Source organism: Chanos chanos, chromosome 4, assembly GCF_902362185.1.
Source record: "Chanos chanos chromosome 4, fChaCha1.1, whole genome shotgun sequence".
NCBI lineage: Eukaryota > Metazoa > Chordata > Actinopteri > Gonorynchiformes > Chanidae > Chanos > Chanos chanos.
The window spans coordinates 24558406-24585314 of NC_044498.1; the positions used below are offsets into that span (position 1 = coordinate 24558406).

Consider the following 26909-nt stretch of genomic DNA (forward strand, 5'->3'; position numbering starts at 1 on the left):
CAGGGTTTGTTTGCAGGTGGGTGAGTGGAGGGAGGATGGGGATACGGGATTGTTCGGTGTTTTTTTATTTTGTTTCAGTGCCTTTTGTATTCACAAAATAAAATAACCGTTCACATAAAAAGGATAATATATAGAAGGCTACAATGATGTTTCACTTCAATGCAGTTTTATTTGCACAGTGTTATTCACAATAAATACATTGCATAATGAGATGGGACACCAATTCAGTGAGTCAGCAAGTGGTGCAATTTAATCCTCAAATAGGCTATGTCATTTCCTCATAGCCTGCATTGCTCTTTCTCTGCCCAGTTTCCTATTCAAACAGTGTAACTGTGCAGCTAATTATTGTAGTAATACAGTGAGACATGGTGCCGTATTCTTGTCTTTTACTCATGAATGTATGTATAGAGAATATGGATACTGAATAATGGGACAAGAGAATTTGAACAAAGCAGTACAGTATTTTTTTTTAAGCACTGCATTTTAAATTAAACGACTTTTCTTCTTACATTGATAACATTTTTCAGGAGAACCTTTTAGTAGTCTCCTTGCTGCATATGTTTTCATAGCTTGTCATACATCAGTCAAAATTTTTACTGTTCAGATCTTGTATTTGTATTTGTCTGAAAACCCTGTCTTATCTTTACAGGAAGCCTCTCTTAATCCTAAGTATGGCCCAAATGGAGAACGAGACCACTGTTCACCCTGGCTATATGCCACACTACCTCCTGCAAGGTGATCCCTTTGCCTCAAAACTGTCCAAAGAGGCTGACATAGTGGCTGCTTTCTACATCTGCATCATAGGTAAGAGTGCTCTAGGCATGCAGAAGACGTCTGTGATGGTTTGTTACATTTCTTCATCTTCAAAACGTGTTGCAGTCATCAATGACAAGGACAGCTGTTACGTTTGAGGACAAAACATCAGAAAGGCCATTTGGCACAGTAAGAAGATCAAAAGACACAGTGCACATGCTACAAAAGGGCATTTGCACTCTGAAATGTTGTTGTTTGACCATGGATCAGTCCAAGGTTAGAAGACATCTGATTTCCAATTACTTTTTTTCTTCTTATCAGTTTTCTGAATTGTCTGTTTGTGTTTATCTCGTGCAGTGGCAGAGTCAGCTACAGTTCTGTATGATCTGGGCTCTGTAATGTGACATTTGTGTTTTAAAGCACTATTCTGTCCTGAATCTTTGCCTTGATACAGTAACAATGCAGAGGAGTGATTTGGCCATCTTTTCATTTATGTCATACATGTACTGGTAACTCCATTCTGTTATCGTTTCTGTCATTTATGTCATACATGTACTGATAACTCCATTCTGTTATCGTCTCTATTGCACAGTCGCACAGTGCAACCAAAATCACATTTGATTGGATATCATTTTGCTTGATATAAAAGCAAAACCCCAATGTATTCATCAATTTCGACTTCGTTCACCAGTGATTATTTGTTTTGCAATATTAATAAAACTCTCTTGGTTCTTTAGGGTTAAGAATAGGGTTAGCATTCATAAATTTTCTTGCAGACATGTTCACTGCATAGCATTTCACACAAATTTGACACACTTTTCACATACTCATACAATTATGTGTGAATATTTGTGAGAACACACTGCTGTGCTTCAGTGTAGCCACAGTCCTCTGTTCTCAGGTCAAGTTGAATGCAGAAACATCTCTCTCAACTTCTTTTTTCTTTTTCTGATAGGAACAGTCTACAACCTGGCAAAGTAAAAGTGATTCAAGCCAAAAAATAAAATTATTCTGTAACATTGTGTTGTAATGTAACTCAGGCAATAGAAAGGTGATGACATTAAGTCACAAACCAAAAGACAATAGTAGCCACCGTAAGATCACTACTAGATCATACTGTTTTCAGTGTCTCATACTAGTCATCAGAACAGCTTTAAAGCAGGAACAGTGAATATTAAAGAAGTCTATTTGAGGCCTACAATAAACAACAGATTGATGGAGTGTGCTGTGATTTCAGATTATGGCAATTTCACTTCAAAGCACCTTTTTGTACCTACCGGTGCGAAATGAATGTCTGCATATAATTATAATGGTGTAAGCTTATTTACCGCTTTAAAAACACTGGGAAAGTCTAACTAAATGTACAAGGTTGAAGGTATTATTCCATATTATTCATCATTCCTAAAGAGGTCATAAGCATGTCTGTTTTTAAGATAGCCTTTCAGCTCTCAGCTTTCCCCAGCTGGCAGTGCACCTTCATAAATGGGAAAAGATGGCGTTTTAGCCCAGCTCGTAGTCGGTAGCCAACAGAGAAAGCTCCACTAAACCATTATGTTGACAGCTGTGACATCCCTGTGTGTGACACTGCCAATCAAGTTACTTTCTCATTGGTTGTATGTTGGCTTTCAGGCCTGAAGGATGTTGATTTTCTGTTGTTGTTGTTGTTGTTTTCAGAGAATACATGATCTGTTTTTTCCCCTCTCAGTGATTTTCACATGATACTCTATTCCGTGACATTAATCTTTCAGAAGAATGATTGCTTCTTCCATGCACGCATGCAAATGAGTCACCATTTGAAACACGGCTTTCTCTGATATTCCCATTGTTCCTTCAACCATGTACTCTCCAGGATATGGATTTGCTACTCATTGGCTATAGTGGTGAAATGGTTCTTTACGATTGTCACATCTTCACTAACTATTCAGTGTTCGCCAGTTTTCTCACTTACTGACAGGTCCTCAGTATCCATCAAGAACCCTAAACCGTGTATATCTGGCTTCACTTAATTCTTCACTTGAGATGGAGCCAAACTTGGAACAGTGCTTATACACTCACTGACGCTTTTCATATTGCTATTTTTTTCTGTAATTGTGTGTTTTATGGGCATAAGACAGATGTGGTTCACATCATGTAAGCTTGTGTAAGCAGTAAAGTAAACACTTAACCGAACATCCTTAAGTCGTCACATAAGTATGTACCAAAAATCAGTTTTTTGGATTTACATGAAAAAGATATGTGCATCGTTTCTACGAGATGGAGATGCGTTCGGTCGGCATGAAATATCCACTTCAGTTTAATCCAGTTTGTATTGTTAAGCCAGCACTATTTGTTCAAGTAAATTTAATGTAATATCTCCACATTCAGTCAGACTGATCTACTCAATGAATAATGTAGTTGCAGAGTTAGACCAGTTCTGCATGGTTCTTATGCATATCCCCAATGTAATTGTTTTGTAGTTGGATTTATGGAGCTATACCACAAAGGATGTAATTCATGCAGAACTTCACACTATATTCCCCAGATCTGTCCTCCATTGATCTAGCACCCCTTACCAACCAGTGGGAATCACTATGGCAGTAACAGCGGAGACACAGAGCGGGCTGCCCACCCATGAGTACTCCCAGTTTTGCCTTTTTGGGTGATAGGCTAAGCTGGGAACACTGCTATCAGGTTACAAACTTGAGTCTCTACAGTGATGGGCTGGCATCTTTTCCACTGCACCATCCAATAGCTTAATGATTATTTAAACCTTAAATATGTGTTATCCTTGTCTTCCACAGAAATCGATAAAAAATTCCAACCAAAAGCTTCTTTCTCTTTTTCCCTCTTCTTCATCTTTAACAGCAGCTCACACTCAGGTTGAATTTCTCTCATTTCTATTGGTGGCTATATTTAACCAATTCCGTTTTCAGATTTTACCTCTATGACTTCAAATAGATTAAATCAGGTTCAGGGGAGAAACTCAAAGGTGGAAAATTAATGAACTGCTGTTAAGTAAATTAGATGTGCCTTCATTCACCTTTTTTCAGTGTATGAACTAGCACAACAATAGCTTTCTACTTGCAGCAAAGTCTTAAAAGTCTTTCTGATTGACTTTTATCTATGAAAATGCATGCTGAAGACCTTTAAGATACTAAATTTTATCTCCTTATAGCTGTACGCATTGTGTCGCTATCAGAAGTATTCATCCCCCTTTAAACATTGACATGTGGTCTTCTGCTGTAGCATAACAGCGTTATGTATTTAATTGGAATTTATGATTACTGATTGGCCTTTATTGAATCAAAGATAGCAAAAACGTAATTTTTCAGATCTTCTTAAATTACAATAATAATGAAAATGACCCCTTTGTGACATACCCAAATATACCATGCTGTAACCAATTAGCTGAGTGCACAATGAAGGTGTTTGAAGTGTTCTACTCAAAAACACTTACTTTTGAGAGAACTGGCAGTTGATTATCATAGCTACCCCCCAAAAATGTGGCAACGTGAAGACAAAGTTTAAAAAAAAAAGCTTTCATCAGATGTCAACTAGAGTTTCCCAGAGGGCTTATGGGAGACTCTGAGATCAAGTGAAAGAGGATTCAGTCAGCCGATTGGTTCAAATACTCTCCCCAGTGGAAAACAGAATGATCATAGCGTCATGTTCTGTGGATGCTTTGCTGTGTCAGAGCCTGGAAAATGGATGCAGCAAATTACTAGCAAACACATCATAGAGAAAAACTTGTAGTGGCAGCCTTTAAGAAACTTACTATGTGAAAGAAGAATATCACACCAACAGGATCATGACCCTGGATAAGTATACAGTATGGCCGACGCTACAGCTGTACACTACAGTAGCTTTAAAATGCAATAAAGAATGGACAAAAAGTGTCCATGTGCAGAACTGGAAGAGTGTTATGCCAGTATTTTCTGCTGATGGCACCACTGCCCAATATAAACATGCTTATGCAAATTATTTATAGTTATTAGTGTATAGTTATTATATAGTTTAGTGTAGTATAGTATATAGTTACAATAGTTTTATACGGATTTTTTAAAACTTTAACATAGTAAAGTATTTAAAACAATACATCTCAGTGCGATACAGTATGACTCCATGCTGTTACATAATGAAATGTACCAAAGTCCACAGGGGTACACTTTCAGTTGCCGCTGTTTTCAGTCAGACATCAACAGTGTCTTGATTACTGATTCACACCACTCGTAGATGAATGTATTAGTACATTGGCTGTATTTCCTTCTTATGAGAACGTATATTTTGTAAAAACTGCAATTCAGTGAAAACCTTTTACAGGTGGTACCACTGATTCCAAATGGAAGGACTTATTAACTTATCTTTTTTTTGCTAATAGACAACAAGATAGTCTCAGGTCTGTGTACTGTGTGACCTCAATTTAGTCTTGCCTTTTTGAATTCTTTCTTATTTTGAAACACATATAAAGATTTTTTTTGTATGTTCACTATGTGCTACATTAGGAAGTAGCATATTTATACTTTTTTTTTTCTTTTTTACAACATGTATTTTTTACATAACAGACTGAGGTATTGTCATCTATATTGGAACTTCTAGAGACTGGAATAATTCAGATATGCTTTGACTTCAAAAACATCATTTATACTAAAAGTTGCTGTGATGCTGTGTGCAGTTCACTCCAGAAATAACTTTGGTCTGACAGAGGAAGTAATTTGATTTTCCACTTAGGTGTGATGAATAGTCAATACTATCACAAGCTTTATCTCTGCCTGATAATCTCCACGAGCCCTGACACATCTCTGCTGCAAATGTCAAGAGAAGAATCAGATACATTTGCTCATTATAAACCTTCTCTCTTTTTTTGTCTGAAGAAGGAGTAGTCCCATGCTGTACACGTGTCTACTGAAATGGATGTTCATTTCCAGTCATGGCTGAATGCATTTAATATAAATCACAAAAATCAAAAACTAACCACTGAATTTTGTCTTGCTTTTCCTATAACTCAAGTTGCAATTATAAAAGTCTTTTGATCTTGTCAGACTTGTTTACAGGCTACTTAGTATTGTCAGAGGTATTTAACTCTTCCTTCACTCCCTCATGTGCTCTGCATTCACATGCTTAATCCAGTTTAATACCTTTATATGTTATCATGGTGCTAGAAAGGTGAAACAAGGTACAGTGGACAAAGAAGTCACAAGAAATTCATATTCATTTTACAGTATGTCTTGCTTCCTATCTCCCAGAGTTTACTCCCTCAGTATCCATATAGGAGTAAAGCTGAGTAAAAAAAAATCTTGCCCTGTGTATTGTACATACAGATGAAAATGTCTGCTACTCAACCTGCTACTCAGTCCATAGCTTTCTCCATATTAGCTTTCTCTCTTTGTCATATAAGGCTCTGTGATAGAACAGCTGACTTTCTGTGAAGGAACTGAATAATTGTTTATCATTGTCATGGTTACATTGTGGTTTTAATAAGTTCGGAAACATGGTTTTAAAGTGTGGATTTTTTAAATATTTGAAAACTTGTCTACAGGTTGCCATAGCATCCAAGTGTTTCATCCGAATGTGTGTGTGTGTGTGTGTGTGTGTGTGTGTGTGTGAGACCACTTTCAAATAAAGGTCACAAGTGAAGTCAAAAGTAAGGTGATTCTCAGAATCTTCTTTGGTTGAACTCCAAATGCTCCCATGTACCCCACCCAAAAAAAAAAAAGATTCAAAACAGTGAAAGAGAGTAATAGTTTTAAATTTTAACATGCCTGATCAATGGGTATCATGTGAGGACATTGGAATGAAAGAGATTATTCATCTTTTTCCCACTCACTGAAAATAAGTATCTTTGTGTAAAAAAAATACTGGGTCACTCAGCTGATGCAGGACGGGGTGATTGCAGAAGTACAGAAAATCAGAAATTTCAGTTAGAAAAAAACACATCTTAACAGACAGCAAGATAGTCTCAGGTCTGTGTACTGTGTGACCTCAATTTAGTCTTACCTTACTCTTATTTTGAAACGCCTACAAAAACATTTCTTCCTCTTCAGTTCAATACCTTTAAAGGCCAACATGCTATGTAAGAAAGCAGTAAATCTATTCTTTTTGACACAATATCTGTTTTGAAGTGGCCAAAATTTATTAAAATTCTAAGGGATGGATGTGAAGCAGCTGTTATTGTCATGAAATCCATAGTTTATTAGAGCTTTTTTGCTTGGAGAAAAAATTATGTCAATAGCAAGAAGCAATTATGTTGCTATGTGTAGTTTTAGGCCATTTTATCAGCAAGGTGTTCAGAGTAATCAATGAGTTGTCCTTGAGTGTTTTTATCTCAGGTGTTGCTTGGAGAAATATTACACCGTTGCTGAGGAAACCCTCATCTCCTTTTGTGCATGTGTAGAGTGGGCTTCAGTTTCTCCAAGTTGTATTTTTTAACCCAGTCTGTTCCATGTGGAAATACATTGCATATGTTTACTGCTATGTCTCACTGTGAATTCTTGTATTTTGTCAAGATACTGCTCAAAGTTGTTTCAATTTGTGTCTGAATAACAATGAATGAATAAGAAATTTCAAGATTTTCACACTTGTACGGAGCTGGTGTAATATTGAACATACGTAATGTAATATTAACAGTACACTCGCCAGTACTACTTGCACTTTAATGTAAAAAAAAACAAAAAACAATTTAGTACCGTCGCTTTGAAAAATGACAAGCTGTCATTTTCCCTTTTGTTTTGTCCAGGGGTCATGTCAGCCACAGGGAATGGCTATGTCATATATATGACCTTCAAACGGAAGACCAAATTAAAACCTCCAGAGTTCATGACACTGAATTTAGCCATCTTCGACTTTGGAATATCAGGTAACCCTCTATTTACTGTGATACACTGTAGATTTTACTACCCACATTTCAAAAGAAATAAAGTGAAATGTCACTGGAAATGAAGAAGAGTAAGTGACAAAGGCAGTCTCTCTGTGACTGGTTTATTGGTGTATGTTCTGACCAATTGTACAGCAATGACCAAGTCTCTGCTTTTCTCTGCAATTTATCATACAAGGTCTTTCAGTGCTGTGTTGCTAATATTTTTGACTGTTAGTTAAAATTTCGTTCATGGCAGACTTACTGCATCAAGGCCTTTATAAGACAATGTTACAATGTCACGTAGTTTTATATGATTTTGAATTCACCGGAAGCAAACATAGATAGAGATTCTGATTATCATGTTTGTTTCTAGGATTTTTGAACATTCATTTCATACATTTAAAAAGCACCTTTAGGTGATATATTGGAGGAAGATTATCTGTTCACACCATTAGTTTCAGCAACGAAGTCAAAAAGCAAAAATCAAAAATACACACACTTTTATGCAAACACCCCCTCTTTTTATACCACCGGTAGAGAACCCCCTGTTTTTCAGAATGGAAAGTTTGGCATTCAGGAGTGCTCTCTGTCCCCACCCGGTGGAGAGCTGAGTAAGTGCACAACTTTAGTGTTCCAAAAGTTCAAGAATAGGGCGCCTGAATGGAGCAGTAATTTAGATCCTGCCTGTCTTCACATTCATTAAGTACAGTTAATGTTCCATAAAGGTTTACCAACTCATTTACAAGACTCTTGGGTTGTGACAGCATTCACAAATCATAATACATTACATTATTTTCTGCAAACCACGAGTAGTGGCTGCTAACTTGAATAAGAGACAGTACAGTGCATAGAAGAAGAAAACATGTGATGCACTGGTGTTACTTAAAATCTTTTTTTTTTTTCTCATCAGACACATGGGACACATGGGCGGACCTGTTCATTTACCGCAGAATTTAAAATATATTTTACTGGCCTTGACACTTAGACTTTGGTACTGTGTCTTGTTTTTTCAGGACTACCCTATCGTAACATTTCATAATCAGTTATGAAAGTTGATGAAAAAACTGTTGAGACACAGAAGTGTGTCAGGTCTGCCCCATGTCAGCAGTAAAGCCCTTAAACTCTTGGTACGACTTAAACAACACCGGTGATGTCCGGGGTTCGGAAAAGCAGATCAGAGCTAATCCATCAATAAAGGCACTCTCTGTTTAAACACCCTTGTCAAGCTTTCTAAACTTAGCCCAAGGCTCTCTGGCTATCTGTCTATGCACTCATTGTTCCCACAGCCATTCTACAGCATCAGTTCATGAGACTGAAAACTTTTTTTTTCCATGAATAGGTCCTACTCCAGGCAAGCAAGCTAATGGGTTAGTGTCTCCCAGCATGTCTTAGGAGGACAAGCCAACACACATGCTTCATTCACATGAGGGCCAGGCCTAGCTAACATAGCAGCCATTTTCAGGGTCCTGACCGAGCCTATGAGGAAGAGAATAGGGCTTTTGTTATGGGAGGACGTTGTAGGTCGCGTAAAAACGTCACATTTGCGCAGGATTGGGCTGGAGCTTTCCTCCTCTCCCCTCACCTCCCAGCCCGTCCGTCTGTCTGGCGCAGAGATGGCATGTGCCACCCGTACACTAACACTGTGGTCATGGGAATCAGCTTTACTTGTTTTTCCTTTCCTTTTCTTTTCTTTTCTTTTCTTTTCTTGAGCAGGAATGTGGCATCTCTGTGGTTACACAGTGTTGCCATAGTTCTCATTCTACAGTTCTGTACATAGGTAACTCTACATGCAGCAGCCATGTGTATTCTTCTCAGCTATGTGTCCGCAAATAGAACTGAGTGTGTGTTCATATAGCTGACATCACTATGTTTAATGTGTGCTTGCTGTCTTTTCATCTTTTTTTCTTTGTATATTTATTTTTTTATTAATGTTGTTTGATATTAAGTATAATACTCATTTACTATTGTTATTATTATTGTTTTTCTTGTTGCGTTAGGTGTTCCAGTGTATATCTACAGAACATCATATGACAGAATTATCTGCATCAGTATCAGAATTGGCCTGTAAACATGTGATATACATTAGAAAAGCTTTTCTTGTTTATTAATAATTTGCTGAAGTTTTTATAGGCTGGTGTGTATCCCATGGACTGTGTTTAATCCTTGAAAGATAAACCCAGCACAAATGTATCATTGTTCGAGTTTTGTAAATACATTTATCAAACCAATCTCATACAGGGGTATTTTTTTTTCTGGAGGCAGGAGTTCCTGGAACAGCAGAATCAAATTTGTTGTTGTTCATGACAATTCATGTAATTCTGAAATTCCATTACTCATGTGAATGGGCTCATATTTTTTCCAGTCACAGGCAAGCCATTCTTTATAGTCTCCAGTTTCGCTCATCGCTGGCTCTTTGGCTGGGAAGGCTGTCGTTTCTACGGCTGGGCGGGCTTCTTTTTTGGGTGCGGCAGTCTCATAACCATGACAATCGTCAGCCTGGACCGCTATTTGAAGATCTGTCATCTAAGATATGGTAATACTCCACAGTTACTGCACTGATTCGTTGCACAAGTCTATCTAAGTATTCAGTTCTTAGATAACTCTTGGGTAACCTCCTCATTCACTCTGACCCCCCCCCCCCTTTTCTCCACAGGTACGTGGGTTAAACGTCACCATGCCTTCCTGTGTCTGGTTTTCATCTGGTTTTATGCTGCCTTCTGGGCCACCATGCCACTGGTTGGCTGGGGCAGCTATGCCCCTGAGCCCTTTGGTACGTCATGTACGTTGGACTGGTGGCTGGCCCAGGCCTCAGTGTCGGGCCAGAGCTTCGTCATGTCCATCCTCTTCTTTTGCCTTGTCCTGCCCACTGGGATCATTGTCTTCTCCTACGTCAGGATTATCTTCAAGGTTAAGTCTTCTGCCAAAGAAGTATCCCATTTTGATACTCGGAATAAGAACAACCACAACCTGGAGATGAAGCTTACAAAGGTGTGTGTGTATGTGTTTGCGTGTGTGTGTGTGCGTGTGCGTGTGCGCGTGCATGTGTATGCAAATGCGTGTGAGAGACAGAGAGAAAGAAAGAATCGCCATTTATTTAATAATTGCATGCATTACCACGAAGCCATTACGATACCACAAAGGTGACACACCATATCTCCATAAGCTGTTGTCGTTGCTGATAACAGTGTTTACACACATTCCGCATTTACTTACGCTGAAATTGTGCTTGTGTCCTCCAGGTGGCAATGTTAATCTGTGCTGGGTTTCTGATAGCATGGATTCCTTATGCTGTGGTGTCCGTGGTGTCTGCATTTGGAGAACCTGATTCAGTGCCTATTCCCGTTTCCGTGATACCCACCTTGTTGGCAAAGTCCTCTGCCATGTATAATCCAATCATATACCAAGTCATTGACTGCAATAAAAACTGTGCAAAATCATCCTGTTTCAAAGCTCTGAAGAAAAAGAGACATTACAAGACATCGAGGTAAAGACGCATTTTATATTACAATATTATTTTAGCTCTCTTTTCTGTAAATGTTTCAATTATTTTAGATATTGCTTTTGTAAAGATAGCAAAACTAATACATTTTCTATAAAAATCCTGAGAGGCAAGAAACACATGCTTTTCTACTGATTTTTTCTTACATAGTAAAAAAATATGTTATTGAATACAATAACATCTCATTAATTGAACTGTAACATTCTCTTTGACTCTCTCTCTCTCAGATTTTACTCAATCTCTGCATCCCTGAAGGAGAGGCCTGCCAACGAGGCTCGCGTTGAAATATAAGAAAGAAAGAAAGACAGAAAAAAAAACAGTAGTCAAACTCTCACTGAGCCTGTGGAAGGACTTTGGACACTCTCAGCACATTAGTCACCACAAGCTCAGCTGCACTCCGCATCTCACTGAGTCACACGGTTTTCGAATGTCTATGTGTAATCTCGAGTGTGTGTGTGTGTGTGGGTGGATGTGTGTGTGTGTGTGTGTGTGTATACAAGGTGTCTGTGGTATAAAGGATATGTATTTTTATATTTTATATAGTTTACTGTGTGTTTTTGTATTCCTTCACCTGCAGCAGCAGTTTGTGTATGTTACTAGACCACACACGTGTCCTATTCCGGGAGCAGTGAACGGAGCAGAGCTACTCGAGTGCTTTGTTAAGACTGATGAGGTGTGCATGTCGGTAGCATAGTAGCACTTTTCTGATAAAGATCAAACTACAGTGCACATCTCTCACTTGATATTAGTGTATAGAGCCTGAACTTGTCATGACAGGCACACACAGCACATTTAAAGAGCTTAGAAAAAAGAAAAAGAAAAAGAGATGAGGATCACAAGGGGACGCAAATGTTTTTTTGGTTTTTTTTGAGAAGCTTTTCCACTGCTGGGCTGCATCAATCTCCAACTATAACACCCTTTTCACACTGAGTGGAAACATACTGTCCCTGCTTTGACCTGATTACACTGGTTACCGTCATGTCTTTTGCAATTCATGTCACCGTTGTCTCTGTTAGATATGAAAACGTATTAATCCTTTTGAGAGAGGTTTGAGAAGCAAAATACCATAAGTTGACTGCTGACTCACTGATGCTTTACCAAAGATTTAAATGTCTCAGATACATAGAAGCACAGCTTAAAAGAAGAACTATGAGACCAGCTGGTCCCTTCCCTGTCAAAATCACAAACATTTTAATCATAAAAACAATAGCATTTACTCCAGCAAATGTCGGTGATATTCTGCTTTCAGGGTCTCATACTAAAATATTTATTTCGAAACTGACTTACTATAAATCACATCAATCTTAATTTTCAAAGGATAACACCAAACCTACCTCGAATCATAGCTGATTAAAAATCAATGAATTTTATTGTATTAAAGTTGCATATTTATACTGTAAAAGACAATGCCTGTTTGGGTCACATCACTGAAACTGTTTTTATGGTAGCCATTGACTGATATGTTTGAACATACACTGACATATTGAATAACAACTCTAATTTTTTTTCTTTTTTTTGTCATTTTTCACTGTATTTAAGACCTGGGCTCAACATCTGCTTCCTACATGTTTATACTATTGGCTTGACTTAACTAGTGGTATGTGCACAATTTTTGTGAATGTTAATGAGATGATTAATATGCAAAAATAAACAAGAACACAGAGAAAGAGAGAAAGATAGAGGGAGACAGAGGTGTGAATCTCTGTGTAACTTAGCTATTCTGAAATATAGAAATCATACAATTCCACATTTGTAAGACTCATCTAGTTCTTAATTTCAATGACATCACTATTTAGTGTCTGTATTTAATTCTATTGAAAACAGTTGGCTGTAATGCATAAAAATGATGATACCTCATACTAAAAGACAGCATATTCTGAAATTATTGGAGGATCTGGCAAGGGTAGATTGTTTCACGTGAATGATGAGATCAATATTTTTGCAAGAATTATATTTGTGCATAGTGACTATCACACTTTCACTCTTTTGTGTGGTCAGGTGAATATTATTATTACTGAAACATGCTGTATATACTTTTTAAATGCTTATTTTGTCAAAGAATGTATCTTACTTTCTAAATGTAAGAATGTAACAATCCTTTCTAAATTTCCTACTTGTGAAAAATTTTCAAGACAGATCTCTTCCCCCCTTCGGCACACTAGTATTCATGAGCTGTCCTACAAACCCTTGTAATCAAAAGATCTCATATAGTTAAAATAAGATCATTAACAGAAACTCAGCTCACTCTCATGGGTCCAGCTTGACTCTAGATAGATCAGTCTAAATAGAAAAAAAAAAATCTCACTCAACAAAGAAAAGCAATATCGCCTGCCATGTCTGACCTGCTCTTGATTTCTTTTTTTCTTTTTTCATCCAAAGCTTTGTGCTTCACTTAACCAAAACATGGTCTCTGTCGCCTTCACTTTTGTTGTTGTTGCCACTGTTGTTGTTGTTATTGTTAAGTATGAAATGTGTGGAATATGTGTGCTTGTTCTGTACTATAATTTTCCTTGTCTAAACTGAAAAGAGTCTGATGAAAGTTGTACTGATTTTGTCACGTTAACATCTCCATTTTTTCGATCATGTTTATGAACTCATCCATGTTGAATATGCATAACTGAGGTGAATGGTGAGTAGGTATAAGTCTGAAGTCCAAAAAACACTTTCTGAAACTCAGGAACTGTTTGTTTTGTTTCACTTGTTACTTGCCTTTTTTTAAAAAAATTATATCAAGAATCACCACATTTTTATATTGCCAAGACAACCAGTCCTGTCTTTTTTCCCCTGTTTTATCAGTTTTGTGTGTGTATTTCTAAAGTGAATTCATTATCAGAGAAAGCAAAGAACCACAATATCTTGGGCTCTATATGGCAACACCACAGGAACTGTTACATTTACAACATACACCATTCAGCTTGCATTATTTTATTGCTTTTCAGCCTTTATTTTCTTTTCTTTTTAATTTTTTTTTTCTGCTCTGCAATAATGATTATTAAACTGGGATTTTACTTTTTTTTTTACTGGCTCCCATCAGTCAGCTAATTGAGTATTTGCCAGTTTAATTGAACACACCTAGCTTTTACTCATAAAAAATTCATAACACATGAACAGGGTATACAGTTACAATACTAGTGTTGTGCATGAAACATACAGGAACAAAATGAATAAAAATGAATGGCAATATTTCCAAGATCCCATACTGCAGCCAGAAACTTTCTCCGTTTTAGTGAAATTCATTCGGTTTCAGATTACTGTTGCAGAATTTAAGTTGACATCAGGTTAACAGTGTTTACTGAAAATTGTAGAAACACCACTGGATACACTGGATATATCAAATAAAATTTTAAAAAACCTGAGTGAATATACATTCAAATATGATGTAATGCATTTAAGACTTTTATAAATGCATTTATAAAGACATTTTATAAATGTAAGCTTTCAATGTCATTACAGTTACAGTTTATATAGAAACCCTTACACTTATTCCTGGAATATTATGAAATAAACACTAAAAAGGATCAGGGACACATTACAATATGATAATGTCTTGTATAAAGCATAACTTTTAAGATCCTGGGTCTGTTCCTCAGGAAAGGACAAAGGGAGTATATTTTATTCGCTGGGGTTCATTTTGTTCTCATATATACAAACTAACAAACACAAAAATATCCACCATATTATAATATTGTACTCTTCTTTTTCTCCTGTGCATTTGTTTTCTGGTCATCATTTCCAGTTAAAATGAATTACACTGTCAATGATCATAAAAGCACTCTGTGTTTTTATCAATCACAAAAATTGCTGTGTAAAGTGCAAAAGATATCAGAGAATACATTTACTGCGACTACACAAAGGTGGCTGGATTTGATGCCTTCTTGCAAGAGTGTGCACATTACATATTTTCCAATTCAGATCCCAGCCTGTCTTCTTTGCTCTGAGCGCGTGCGCGTGCACACACACACGCACACACACACTCACAGACATATACATACACATTCAAGGACAACCAGACAACCAGATTATGAAAGTTTTCCAATGTGAGTTCATTTGGTTGAAATCTGCGTGTATCAGTAAGTAATAAAAGATTATGTCCGCACATTTTGGGAGTTTTTCCAATGCAATATAATGGCATTCAGTGTTATGGCTGTTTTTCAACATCCACCAGGGTGAGAAGGTCTCAGACTACAGACACCTCTAGGATTTACCAGTGCACAGTTTTTATAGCAGATGCTCTAATGGCACCACCAGAACATCCACTCATACACACAGTTCAGTCTCTGTACCACACCTTGTTAAGGCACAGCCATGTGGTGCATCTAGGGGTCACTGTTCAAATACCAATACATTTGCCAACATTTGCCACATACCTTAGCTCTACATCTGCCAACTGTTACTGGAGTTCCAGTGGAACCCCACTGTTCTTGTGTCCATGGAAGGGTACGTAGTCCAGGATCACTCTCCCATCTAAGGTTGTGGTGGTCACTGGTGTTGATTTGGGTGTCTTTGCTCAAGCACCACTCTTTTCCAAGCACATTTTCATTGCTCAGTGATACTATACAGGTTGTAATGTGGACAGCCGCATGGGTCCAACCACTTTTTCTTTTCTGGGAGCAGGATCAATGGATGGTGCACAGTTGTGATATGAAGTTGCAGTGCTTATGGGACACTGCATTTAGTTACCTTGCCTGTCTTTCTCAGGGTAAAATAAAGATATAGAAGAGAGTTACAAAAGATATAGACTGCAAAAGGGAAAAAAGAAGAAGGATGAGAAGACACACTTACAAAACTGTGCCTGTGCATCCCTGCAGTGAGTAGGTTTGGCAGTGTAAGGCAAACAAAGAAGAGGTTATAGGGCCATTCTGACTGCAAGAATTGAATTTTGGTGAGACAATGCAAGAGTGGGTTCAATATATGAGCAAATATCTGCATGTTGCCTGATAACTCATGCCCCAGCCGCAGAACACTGTGTCATAGGGTGGAAAGGAGACATGAGCCAGGTAACCATTTCAGCCCTGAAAAGGATGTTTTATTTTACAAAACCAAACTAGAGACAATTGGGCCAGGAGCCGAAGCATGGTCTCTTGGTCAACCAGTGAGTATCTCTCCTGTGTTCTGCCCAGCCAGCAGCGGTTACCTCCAGTAGCAGTTCAGCTGAGTCTGGCGACAGTCACTTCCTGCTGCAGCTGAGTAACAATCTCAGCTGGTGGGAGGCGCTTGGCAACAGGTTTGGGAACTGGGAAGAGACCTGCATCCAAAACTGGCCTCAGCACTGTCTCTCCTCTGGTCCACTCAGCTGGCGTTAGTCATTTCTAGCAGTGGGTCAGCAGAGTCTAGGGAACTGGGCTGAAGTGTTTCCCAAACACTGTCACAGCACACTCTCCTCCCCTCCCCAGACTCCTGCTGATGAGCTTCCATGAGCTACAGGTGCCACTGTCCAATGAGCAGCAAGCTGTGTTTCTACTGTGTTTCTACTTGAGGCTTCTACCCACGCACCTTCATAAACTCGATATCAGTGCTTATATTCCAGGGGATAGGCCATCACAGCTGACAGTTACCCTATAACACACTTCAGTGTGGGGAAGGCATCTGATTTCTGCAACTTCAAAAAGAATTTCTTTGCAATCATATTCCTTCTGATCGCCATTTGGTGCATGACATGGATGTGACTACAGTTGTCCAAGTTCTTTGGTGAGAGGGAATGTCTAAAAAGAAGATCAAACATAAGTTTACAACTTAACACTTAGAAGCTTATTAGCCTATTTATAGGCTGTGACGCTTGCATACTGCTGGCCTGGAAGCGAAATAAAAAAGGCATCAATAAATACACGTCATCAAATTACTCTAATTTAATTAATACATAATTAGCATACCATAATCACCAAATCATGAAAAATCATTTGGGTCTCCTCAGCCTGCGGAACCTCCGCCTGTTTTTTGCAACCAGCCCTGGAAACCTTGAAGGACCCAGATCTATTGATAAAGAACAGTGGGATGTCATGCACAGGCAGCTGAGGGGGACTGGGATGTGGCATTCACCTAGGCAGTCATTTCAGAGGACTACCGGCTGATGACTCCTAGGTGCAACGTGTGGGAGTGACTTAACAGGGTGTGGCACTGAGTGTGTTTAAAGGGCGGAACTGTTTGTACAACTGAATGCTCCAATGGTACTGGAAGAGCGTCCATTGTAAAAACTGCACGGATAAATTCTGCTTATACATCCTCTGACAGCTCATGACAAAGCCTAAGGCATGCCTTGCTCTGTACAACTATTGAATGAATGTAGACCTCTTGTCATCTGGGGTTCTGCCAAAGGTCTTGTGGGATAACTGCTTGGTGAAAAATCCTTGTCTCTGACAAATCTATGGAGAAGAATTCCCAAACGTATTGCCCCACAAAGTTAAATGTTTAGTGTGATCTCAAGTGTGCTTTGTCATGAGGTTTTCCAAAAGTATAATCCACTTATAACTTCCTCTGTTGCAACCTCCAACATTGTTGAACCTGCGACAGTAATATGGCTAAAGAGGACACTTGCAGAATTGTGATCCAGAGGATGTTGGACTTCAGATAACCACTTGTTTACCATCACTTTGTCACGGTCTGCACCTTGTTTTGGACTTTTGTTTTGACATGTCTTGTGCTCCTGTTCCTTGTGTCTGTCTCTGCCCCTCACCTGATTCTGTTCATCTTATTTATTAGCCTTGTTTCACCCCGTTGAGTTTAACCAGTCATGTTTACCCTGATTGGTCCCCCTTGTGTATTAAAGCCCTTGTGTTTAACCTGTCTTTGTCTATTGATGTTTGTGTTTGGATACACTCTGTTTGGCTGCACCTTTTGTCACTGGTCTTGGCTCCTGTTTTGCACCTGCTTATTTGCCTTTTTTGTAAGCAAAGTCCTCCTTTTTGTTAATCATTTTCAACCATGTCATGTGTTTGGGTCCACCTCCACTGTAGCCATGACACAATTGACACAAGGGAGGTGGGGACGTCCAACGTTTCCTTGAACTCCTCTCATAGGACAGCAGTCTTTTTCCTAGGGAACAGATACAAATGTACTACTGTGTCACTACTGTGGTTTGAGCAAATGATTCTATTTAAAGGGAATCACAAATTTTGTCATTTGGAATGACAGATTACCCAACTCTGTTATTTGGATGCTGAATAAAGGATAAATAAATAATCAAATTCACTGTTGTTATGTTTTTATTATTTATATCATTATCTCTCACAATGAATCCATTCATATTGGACTGAAAGACAATATCTCGCTTACTGAAAACAGGCTGCTGTTGTTCAGCTGATCATGCTCTTCAGGCTCTCCTATAGTACAACCCAGTAGAACTGCAAAAGACCAACCCAACAGAACTGCAAAACCCAATGGAACCGCAAAAGAGGTGAGCTATCCACAATCAGACCTCTCATTTCAAAGGAATAAAAAAAAAATTAGTTACATTTTCATGTTGTGGAGAAGCCAGTGTTCACTCGAAATATTCAGAAAACTTGTCAACCACCTAATCAGAAAACTCACCCAACTCTGTTGGACATTTAATGTATTGCCAAGCGGTGGATACATTTGTGTGGAGTCATAAAAAATGAAAAAGCCTACATTTAATAAGCTGTGGTCTCAACGATAACAGGTTGAGTCCCACACCCATGACATCAGTGAAATAAAGGACCCAATCATGATTGACCTGATACCTTTTAATGAGCTCTGCATTATCAGACAATTCTAGCTCGTCTTTCTGAGCATGGAGGGTGCGCTACACCATGTCCTCTATCTCAGTTCTGACATCTTTTGCTACAGTTAGAGACACCTCTGATGCACTCTTAAATACTGGAAGTTGAGAGTACTCTTATGGCTAAAAAATCTTCATACATTGCTCCTAATCTTAGGCCTCAGCGTATGAGTACATTTTTTTGAATCCTTAGAATTTTTGTGCTTACTAGCAAGCTGTTATATATTGAGTTAACTCAGTAGAAGAATTCTACAAATGCTCTAAGTTAGCTGGCAAACAAATGACAGAGAATGAACTTGCCTTATAATCAACAGGATTACAGGATTGCACATCATGAAAGAGGTGATGTGCAAACTTTGAAAGTGCAATTACACTTGACAAGAAAATTCTGGGGGAAGCGGGGAGGTTTCAGAATTTCCCTTTTTTCCCTCTATTTACTTTCTTCTATTACTGACTATTTTCATTGTTTACACAATATTTCCCCACTGATAAAAGTTTAATTGCGCTCCTACCGAGTCCTGACCACTGCAGCAAAGCTGCATAGTAAGAATATGCACTCAGCAGTGGTGTGTCATAGTGTAGCCTGCTCAAAAATACCAACCTCAGTAATACACAACTGCACAAAACTAAATGTAGGACAGCATTCATGGGTGTATCGGTCTGATTGGTGTGTTTGCCACTGTAATGCTATGATAATGCAAATATATGGTAATTTAGGCTTTGCCATTGGCTGTGAGACTGGAAAATCTTGCAAACAAAGCAAGTTATTCCTTGTTACTACATCAAGTTTATACATGTTAATGCACAAATATTTGACTTGATAATACAGACAAATTTGGAATGTAAGGCATTTTTCCCAAGATTCTTTTGACCTATTTGATTTTTTGCAGCTATTGAGGTAGCTGCTACTTTGGGGGAAGACTTATAAGAAATTAAAGTTAGAATGCTGGTTATTCCCACTATGTTCCATGTGGTGGGCATGTACTAATATGGGTTGTTTAAGATTTTGTAGATGCACATTATTGACTGATCCACATTCTGTTCCTTTGAGTTACAGTTACTTATATATATATATATATATATATATATATATATATATATATATATATAGTTCAATTTCAGTTTAATATCTTGATTGACTTTGCTGCTCCACATGAACAACTTGTACTCAACAATTGTTGTCTGAATCCTTCAAGAGCTGTTTAAACAACTGCTGCGCTGCGTTATTTAAAATCACTTCTTTTTTTCACATAAGATATCTGCTTAAAGCAGGTGGGTACACACCCCTCTCGCACACAGGACAACTGAATCCAAATTCCATTGCCTGTTTTGAGAAGAGTAGTTTTACTCATTTCCAATGGAAAGTGAAGGGTGTTCCTACCCCAGTCTCTATAGAATAGCCTCTACAGAAATAAACAGAGTGTGCACAAGGGACCTGTACGGTATGACAGAAGAAAGATAAAAATCCAGGTCTCCATGAATATTTGATTGGTTGAGAGAACAGAGGATGGGCCAGCTGCTCAGAGATTCTGCTTTGCTGCAGCACAAACATGCAAAGCTGATGAGATATGTACGTATGCTGGCCGCAATCATAAGCACTGCGCTCCCTGGTCCAAATAAATCAAACGCTTTCATTATCTGAAATAGGACCAATGACAGATTGTAATTCATTTGAAATCAAACATGGCTTGAAACCATGCATGCATTTAGGCTAGTATGTTCAGCCCGTTTCATTCTATAACGGACACTGCACCTCAACCTTCAGTGATTACAGGTAAATGAATGATGCTTAAAATAGATTTGTAATTTTTATTACAAATAACGCAAATCTTGAGGCAAATGAGTAAGATTAAAAAAAACAAACAAAACAAAATAATAATAAAAAAGACAATATGAGTGGAAAGAACAGCTCTTACACATTGTGTTTGTTTTTTTCTCATTTATTGAAAATTTCTTTTCACCTTCCCCAGTGAGATTTTAGAACCTATAAGTAACATGTACAGAAAACAAATAAGAGTAAAACAAATAATACCACAAAATAGCATCGAGGTGATACAACACATAGGTCAATGCAATAATCAATATAGTTCTGTTACTGCTCTTCTAGCAGCCTGTTGCCTGAAAATTGGCTATTGACAAATGAATACAGACATTTAAAAACGCTGTCAATTTCAAGGTCCAGGACAGATAGGACAGAAAGAAAGAAAGAAAGAAAGAAAGAAAGAAAGAAAGAAAGAAAGAAAGAAAGAAAGAAAGAAAGAAGGATTACATGCTTAGTAGGCATGTGCGAGTGAGAGGGTGAATATGTATGTGTGTGTGCATGCGCGCGTGTATGTGTGTGTGTGAATAAAAGATGTTCTATCCCAGTCTGACCTGCAAGTATGTTTGCAGAATCAAACAGAATAAAACATTTGCTGTTGTACACAGAACAGCAAAGCAACAAAATAATCTATCATTAGAAACACTCCAATTCTATCAAATACAAACAAATATAATAACGATGATGTATTTTAAGGAAATGATCAAATAAAAATGTTACACAGCAGTCATGTTTCATGATGCTTATGAAGAACATTGTTGAGTATGATCACTGGCAATATTGCAAACAGCTGCTAGTTTTTCACTTGCTCTCTCTCTCTCTCTCTCTCTCTCTCTCTTTCTGTAATTCTCCCATTTCCCATATAAAATGACAACTCTTATTCTGTTGTAGAACTATCTTAACACCCATCTCAAAATAAAACCTGGTATCAAGAGGTTATAACCAAGGTATAATTAGATCATATTCTTACTCTAACATAGTGAATCAAAGAAAGAAAGAAAAAAAGCTTTCAGCCATTAGGTTTCATAGACAAAGGCTTTAATGAAAATTATCTTTTCTGCATATGTACACACACACGCACACACACACGCACACACACACGCACACACACACGCACACACACACACACACACACATATATACATACTTGCATATATATATATATATATATATATATATATATATATGTGTGTGTGTGTGTGTGTGTGTGTGTGTGTGTGTGTGTGTATGTGTGTGTGTGTGTGTGTGTGTATCAGCATATTTATAGCTTCAGTACAGCAGGCAGTAGAAAGTTGGTTTACATTAAAATATCGAGAGCATTCAAAAGCATACGTCTAATAAATTCATAATGAAACATTCATATACATCATCAGTTAACTAGGGTGTGTGTTTTTGGCTGGTCTGTTGAACTAACTGTCTATCGCTACAGTTTTGCATGATCAGTGTTGAATTTGGGCATCTGCATACCTCATGCTCGGTCACCATTGGCTAAATGACTGCTGTTCTACAGATCCCAGCTGCAATTACTGGAAGACTGATGTTCACTGGCTATAGCCATTTGTAGGTTTCTGCAGGATTCTGTGCATTTAAATTAATGCCATTTGTTTTTGACCTGAAAAAATCACATCTTTTCTTTTCTTTTCTTTTTTTAACAGATTAACAGAGTGTGGTGGAGAAATCTAAGCAAACAAAAAGACACATCGGCACAGGCAACGACGTAAGAGATCCAAGTTTACGTGTGTTTGTATGTCTCTTGTTCTACAAAGAGAAACTACTTTACACTCTTCACATTCACCATCATCATACTTGCTCTAAAAAAAAAAAACAAATTACACACGCACACACACAGCTTAGGATTCATTTGTTTGTCACTGCTAATTTACTCTACTCTGCTAGTATTCAAAGCTCACAGCTGTCTTCACACTCTTTGAGCAAAGCGCTGAAGCCAGCAGGAATTCAAAAAAAGAAAAAAAAATAGAATCACTGCAGATAAGTTATGTAACCAAAGTGAAGCCCTCAACAATGTGAGAGAGCTGTTGACTGAGAGATCAACCTGCTGATACCTGGTTCATGCGCAGTGCTAAATGACAAGGAATGAAAGGATCAAGAGAGAATATGCATAAATAAGTCTTGACAAAGAAAAAACAAACAAACAAATAAATAAATAAACTGTCAAAATTCTAAAACCAAGACAAAGATAGCAATGCTTAAAACTACACAGCAAAAAAACCCAAAAAACAACAACAAAAAAACAACCACACGTTGCTGCAGCTTAAAGCCTCTCTAAGTGCTGCCTTGAAATCTTGGCTTACTCCAGGGTCTTACAAAAAGCATACAGATGAATGTGAACATAAAAACAGCCTGCATAACCTATCAGAGAAACCCTGTTCAGGTTAGACATGCCACTTGTTTCAGTCCTCTGCAATCTCTCACACATAACAAGTATCACAGTTTCATTTTCCTGTTCGTGTCTGCTTGTATTCAAAGGAAGGCTAGTCTTTGGCAAACAGAACCATTTAACCTTCTCTGAGGCAATAGCTAAGGGTGGGTCAGGGGAGTGTCACAGCAGACTGAAATCCTTACTCATACACCAAAAACCTTATCAACGACACATGACACACAACACACAAAAAAAGACCTGCAGTTCAAATGGCTTCACTCAAGTGTCAGTATTACCAAGACAACCATCACCAACACAGTGATCTAAAATACAGATTCTCAGCCTTGCCAACAATGCTAGTGTCATTCACAGAAACACTGTGACTTCAGTGAATATTATACTACTAATGTGACATAACAATATTGAAACAGGAAAACAGCAGCTTAACACAGTTATATTCATTTACTCACTGTAAAAATGACAACAAGAATTTTATGTTTCGATCAACCTTATAAAGAATTAGATTGAATTTATAACCTCCTACCCATCAATGAAGAATTCAGTTACTTCTACAACAATGTTCTGTTTTAGGAGACTTTTACAGTTTTACCCTAACCACAGCCTACCACTGCTTATAGGTATACAATACCAGTATACTAGTATCTGCAATGAACATTGACTTTGACATTAAAGTGCTGAAGATTTGCTCACTGATAGCAGAAATGAAACCACATGTTCATAAATATTCATGGTCTGTCATTTCACAGACAAGCTGGATCTGTTTCCATACCTAGCTTAGTTTACCTTTAATATGTCTCTGACTTTGGCATTTTGTGCCAAACACCTCTAAACGACATCATCCTGTACTTTTATATTTTCAACAAGGCTACAGATTACTTTCATATACCTCTCTCAAAAAAAAAACAAAAACAAAAAAAAACAACAACAACCAAAAAAACATCTAAACATCAAACTAACTTGGCTCTTAAGTAAAGCTATTTTCTAAAACTCTGTACAGTAAATACAAGGAGTGTCCTGCTGTGACGTATCTTGGCTGTGATTCATCTTCTTTGTCATCAGAGAAGACAACATGAGTTCTAATATTCTACTGAGGTGCAAAATTTATTTATTTGTTAAATATTGTTTCTATCTCAGCTGTCTTATTTTACGTAAACAAGAACAAAAATCTGCACAAGACTGAAAGCTTTCGACCATTTGACCATTGTAAAATCCTGATGGTAAAAGATGACAATGCCAAAATGGCAAAATAATAATAATTATTAATAATAATTATTAATAATAACAAATTAATGAAAATTAATCAGTTGTGACCACTTTGCCCAAATGGTTCTAGTTACCAGTTGACTGCCTCTTTTCTGAGGTAGTGTCAAAAATGTGTTCAGACATGACTTTAACATTGTAGCATTATTGCTCTGTGGGGATAGAGAACCTGAACATGAAAAAAGTCTATGTCATTGTAAGGAATCAAATGGACTTCTCAAATAAATGGTATTCCCAAGTCATTCTCACCACAAATTTCACTTTACAGTCTCTGATAGAGTGGTCGCATTATGATTAGAATCCAATTTATTGATTGTATTACGTTCAGTTAATTCTCAGTACAATAATTTTATCAAAGATTGCTTGAAAGACTCCATTAATTCTGCTCTTGGACTGAGCCATCCATTTTAAAAGGACAGACCGATTTGTTTAGAACATGAATGAATATTAAATTAATACTTGTGAATAACCATTTGTGGTACCTTATTATAACAAACTGAAATGAGTTTATCTCAAAGTTTAACTTTGCCTGAAGTCTCGAAGTCTTGTGTATTCCTGCCAAATTTCAAAAATAAAATATTGTAATGATTGAGCTGGATTTCATGGCTCATGGTGTGGCTGGTGTGTTCTATCAGTTCAGTAGGCCTGCAAATATGTATTAAATCAACGGCTAGATGCACACAACTGCTTACGTTATAACTTCAAGTGAATTGTGTGTTCCTTGGCAAACTGCAGTATAGGGAGCAAAGAGGTACTGAATGTGGAGCTTGTTCAGTCTAGAGCTGAAAGTTGACATGATTGAAGTTGCTACATAACAAAAATATCAGCTATTGAGTGTCTGACAATTATTATGAATTCATCAATGGCACTTTTGAGAACCAAGTCTAATGGTTTTAGCAAATCACTGGGTCTTCTTTTAAGCAGATTAAACAGTTAATTTTTTCCTTGGGGAAAAAAAAACTGGAAGTCACAGCTCAGAGGCATAATAAACTGAATGAAGCATATATCCTTGTTTATACCCCTATTCAAATAAGAAGCACAGTCTGTTTCTCTGATGTAGACACCAACGACGTCAGTCCTGCAGTCTAAAGACAGACATATTCAATCTGGCTACGGAAGCAGACATGTCAGAGATCAAAAAATTCAAACCCATGTTACTCTGCCTTCACCCAAAATGGCAGCTGCCACTAGCAGAATGAATAAATCAATGTTTTTGTTGTTGTTGTTGTTGTGTTTTTTCTCAGAAGTCTCCGTCAGCCTACGTCAAACATACTGCATTTTTCCTCAGGTTTTTTTTTCTGACACTGTCTCTTCTGACACTGAAAGCAACAAATATTTCTTATTGGTACAGCCACTCAAAGTCAATTAAGAAAGACTTGAACGTTGTAAGGACTGCTTATGTTTTGCTGGTATCACATCATTGTACTAGCTACAACAGTTATGGGCCTTTTCTTTTTTTAAATTTCTTTCAGAAGTTTAAGATTAAACTAGTATCCTTTGTATGTATAAACAGGTAAGTATGATTGACTTGCATATATGTGTGTGTGTGTGTGTTCATGTAGGGAAACTAAAATCACTAGGTTCAAACTGACATCATAAATTTATAGCTTGAAGTTAGAACACATATTACACTACAGAAATAACTCAATAAACAAACAAAAATAAAACAAAGCAAAAGAAAAAAGTGAACTGCAAACCACAATTCACACAGTCATTCTATACACTAATAAACATTATTAGACTGCAATACAGGAAAAAAATTACAAGCAGTCTAGTAACAGCTCAGATTTACTGTCATGAACAATAATTTCATATTTCATACTGTTTTTCATCATGATGTTATTGGAAACACCAGTGAAACCAGTCTGACTAATGGAGTTGACTACACTGATGTCAAAGACTGCTGATTTGTCCATTTATGACACAACACATTGTAAAATATTGTGTGGTGTCTTGTTCTCTCTCATTTGTTTTCTGGAATCTATTCTCACTGTTGGTAAAATAACAAATATATGAACTTTTTTCTTTTTTTTTTAAGAGTTTTAATTTTTTGTGTCACAGTACCATCTGATAACATTCACCTCATACAGAGAGTTCACCTAGTTCTGAACACTACAAGCAGCTGCTGATATTTCTGAATCGATCTGTATGTGCTTTTGTTAGACGAAATAGAGACATGAAAAGAAAGAAGAAATGTTTTAAAGAAAGCAGTGACTTAACAGATGTATACCTAACACATTGTGAGAATGGACTGAATTATGACACACAAAGAGTCATAATAGACACACAAGTGACTGTTTTACGTGCTTAAATTAGTAGAATAATATCCTTTCTGTGAACTGAACGGATTCTAAGCAAATATCACACCTTGACTGCAAGAGGAAAAAATAGTGTTTTGTCTCATAACACGGTGGCTTTATAGCAAATAATCATCATAACAGTAATAAAATAAAGACTTCCAGTCTTGCACATGGAAAACACATAGTGTCCACTGACGCATATCACACAGACTTCAGTTACTTAGGTAAGCAATGAATTCATCCAGTGAGTGTGACATTCCACAATTTATTACTGGCCTACTGAATTCAGATTTTCTTTTCTTTTTTTTTTCTT

General features: G+C 37.4%; 1 protein-coding gene across 1 annotated transcript; it reads left to right on the forward strand.

The window, feature by feature from the left end:
• The first annotated feature begins 671 nt into the window (after positions 1-671).
• Positions 672-11375, forward strand: opn5 (opsin 5). Its single transcript, XM_030772764.1, has 6 exons — positions 672-804; positions 7466-7585; positions 9948-10118; positions 10239-10573; positions 10825-11069; positions 11312-11375. Exons 1-6 carry the CDS (start codon positions 672-674, stop codon positions 11373-11375), a joined length of 1068 nt encoding a protein of 355 aa, XP_030628624.1.
• The last annotated feature ends 15534 nt before the right edge of the window (positions 11376-26909 follow it).

What these genes read in the sequence shown, in the direction of transcription:
- opn5 (XM_030772764.1), top strand. Translation starts at nt 672, where the DNA reads ATGGCCCAAATGGAGAACGAGACCACTGTTCACCCTGGCTATATGCCA. An exon ending in GATCTGTCATCTAAGATATG is followed by an intron (nt 10,119 to 10,238) that starts GTAATACTCCAC and finishes TTTTCTCCACAG; the next exon opens with GTACGTGGGTTAAACGTCAC. An exon ending in AGACATTACAAGACATCGAG is followed by an intron (nt 11,070 to 11,311) that starts GTAAAGACGCAT and finishes TCTCTCTCTCAG; the next exon opens with ATTTTACTCAATCTCTGCAT.